This window comes from Alosa pseudoharengus, unplaced genomic scaffold (assembly GCF_046254945.1).
Source record: "Alosa pseudoharengus isolate Yale_2024_CS ecotype anadromous, Long Island Sound unplaced genomic scaffold, YU_APseudo_1.1 YU_APseudo_1.1_scf_2, whole genome shotgun sequence".
Classification (NCBI taxonomy): domain Eukaryota; kingdom Metazoa; phylum Chordata; class Actinopteri; order Clupeiformes; family Clupeidae; genus Alosa; species Alosa pseudoharengus.
This window is the reverse complement of record NW_027468663.1, coordinates 51,610,110-51,613,203: the sequence shown is the minus strand read 5'-3', so window position 1 is coordinate 51,613,203 and position 3,094 is coordinate 51,610,110. Positions and strand designations below refer to the sequence as shown.

The 3,094-nt window shown below is 41.4% G+C and overlaps 1 protein-coding gene across 1 annotated transcript in view; it reads right to left on the bottom strand.

The window, feature by feature from the left end:
- The window catches only part of prss12 (serine protease 12), a 31,445-nt gene extending 29,638 nt beyond the window's left edge, over window positions 1–1,807 (bottom strand). Inside the window, exon 1 of the mRNA XM_076295463.1 lies at window positions 1,229–1,807. Within this exon, the coding sequence (XP_076151578.1) occupies window positions 1,229–1,580 (352 nt within the window). The 5' untranslated portion in view covers window positions 1,581–1,807. The remainder of the gene's footprint in view (window positions 1–1,228) is intronic.
- Window positions 1,808–3,094: the final 1,287 nt, after the last annotated feature.

Genomic DNA, 3,094 nt, shown 5'->3' with positions numbered 1-3,094 from the left:
TGTGTGTGTGTGTGTGTGTGTGTGTGAGAGAGAGAGACAGGTTTCAAGGGAGAATTTTAGGCGTCCTGGGTCAAAAATGCCTACACTTACACACATTCTTTCTTTCTTTCTTTGTCTCTTTCTTTCTTTCTTTATTTCTTACTTTCTCTCTCAATTATGTTACCCATGTCTCTTTCCAGTCACCAGGTCATCTTAATGCATGCAATCTTAACATCCCAATAAGAATATTCTGTATACATACATTTCAGAATACACAAATCATGAATAACAGAGAGAAAAAGTAAGATACATGTAGGCTATAATAGTTACTGCAGAACAAATGAAAGATATAATATTGCCACCTAAATGACCAAAAATCAATAGTCACACAACAATATAATATGTGTGTGTTTTAATAATATAATATAATATAATATAATATAATAGCCTATAATATAATACAATATAATATAATATAATATAATATAATATAATATAATATAAAATTATATAATATAATACAATAAAATAAACGTGCAATTTGTGAGTTTTGAGCTTATGTTGACCTTGCATTTGAGGAGACGGAAACACAGCCTGCACTATAAAGACAGCCATTGCTGTGATCTTGCTGAGCAGGCAATAACTATGTATCCTCCTTACACTACCAGTTGATCGCGCTAAAAATACCCGGTCCCGTCCGCAAGCGTCTGATTATCTCAAGCGTATATTTGGGTGGAGGGATTCAAACTGAAACTGGGTTCACAATCCCCCTTCCTCTCCTGCTATTTGGATCACGGACCACCTGATTCCTTCAGTGAAACCATTCTGGCAGATTTAGTCAGTGTGATCAGACAAGATTATCATTTCTTTAAAAGCATGTCTTCAGGCACGGACAATTCATTCAGTGGAATTCTGTAGGCTATTCGGGCCTAAACCATTTGTGCTTCGACATCAACGTGCTTCTGACTGACTTTAGTGTAGCCTATGTGCTTGTAGCCTATATGCTTGTAGCCTATGTTTGTCTGCTGGTTTGAAAGGAAACTTCCTCACTTGGGCCGCTGGTTAATTATTATGCATTCCTTCACCTCAGACTTACCTCAGTAAACTAAGGTCAGATGTGTCTGAACTTGTCATGTGCGTTCTATCTGTCGGATACAGGATGAAGGGCAGGATGCAGGACTTCTAGTTTCGTTTATAGTGGGGTTTGGTTTAACTATCAGGTCAATTATATGACTGTACCTTTTCTTACCTTGTTTACAATCGCAGTAGCCCCAGTCTATTCTTCCTCTGTCGTTTCTGAAGAAGCACCATGGTCGGATTCTGCCGTCTGGGTTCCGGCAGAAAGTGTGGTCCCCAAGACCTTTGCCCGGATACCGACTGATAACTCCGGGTACCTCGCTCCAGTTCATGCATTTTCCTCCAGACTCGGTAACATCCACGGAGCCCTGGTAGAATCCGGTCTTCCCTCTGCTGTGAATGCAGTCATTGAACGGCTGGATAAACGAGGAAGCGTCGCTGCACAGAGATCCCAATATGGAGAAAGTAAACAGCGAATAGACAGCGGCGACAAACCGGGGATTCATGTTAGCGCACTTCATCATCCGGTGGCCATCCCTTGCCGATGCCAGTTGGAGCACACACACAGTGGCGGAATCCCGCTACTTCCCTTATGTCTGTATATTAAACCAAATGGAGCGTGAACAGTATTGTTGTCCGCTTGGCGGCGTAGAAGATCAATGAAGAAAGCCCCCGGGTAGCCCGGGGCGATACGTCTCATGCAAGCTGATCATGTCCCGTGAGACCAAAGTTTCTCTGAAGCGCGCGCACCCTCCCCAAATGCAAATACGTGTGTGGTTTGGATCTGTGTTCCCTGTGTTTTTTGCTGATTGTGAACAACAGTATCTTTTTTTTTTGACGACCAAAAGGCAGGTTATTCTGAAAGCAAATTCCAAACCCATAATCCGTGGGCGTTCATATAGCATAATTTTGTAAACGAAATATTAAGGAAAGAAACAACATGTCTCAAGGAGGTTTTCTTCTCTAAATATAGCCTACACGATACAGTAATGATAAACATTGTATGTCCAACTCAACCATCACTAGAGGCAGCTTTTCTTTTTTTATTCTTTCTTTCTTGATTATTATTCAGCCTACAAGCTGAAATATTGTGAAACACATGCATTCATTTCAGATTACTTCATTGTAGTGGTAGACCATGTTTTAAAATTACCACATGTATGAAGTTTGTGCAAACCTGATTGACAATTTATATGATCACATCACTGATATCATTATCATGTACCCATGAGTCATGACCAGATAGATAGATAGATAGATACTTTATTGATCCTCAAGGGGAAATTCAAGACCATATCACCTGAATCCCAGTTTTTGTTCTACAAGACATGAAAATGTATTTATCCAACTCACCATAATTTAATGTTAGAATGTAGACCAGTGGTTCTTACACTTTTTGTCTGGCGACCCCCCAAAAAACATGGGCCAAGTCTCACGACTCCCTTCTCTCTAATTGGCGGAATTTGGTTTCGAAATGTTGCGATATGGGCATTGTAAGCAAAGGCAGAAAATGTCTTCTCTCATAGGTAGGCTGTGTAAACACCAAAGGCATTATGTCAATGGCAGCCTTTGACTAAAAACCTTTAGGAAAAACGTCTTTAATCCAAATCATTTGGCAACCCCTCCAAAACTTTTGGTGACCCCCAGTTTAAGAACCACTGATGTAGACTACCCACCTAACAGCTTTCTTGAAATGCAATACTGCCACCTAGTGTGTAATGCATTGGATATGTTTGAACTCAGCCACAGTGAGCTGCATTGGCCCAGATGGCCTAGAGCACATGTTACAGCGAGGGTTGGACTCAAACCCAGTGGTCATGGCCAGGGTCATGGCCAGGGATCACTGTGCTTCTTTAATCATCTCATCAGGGACTCTACAGATTGGGAGCTGCCAAGCCAGAGCTGTTTGCACCAGAATCCTGTGTAATCACTTGGGCAAGACTCCGAAACTCGGCTGCCTCAGATGGCATTGCCCTGTTATGATGTGCTGCACCTAGCATAGGATGTTGATGACAAGCAACATGATCAGATATTTTGT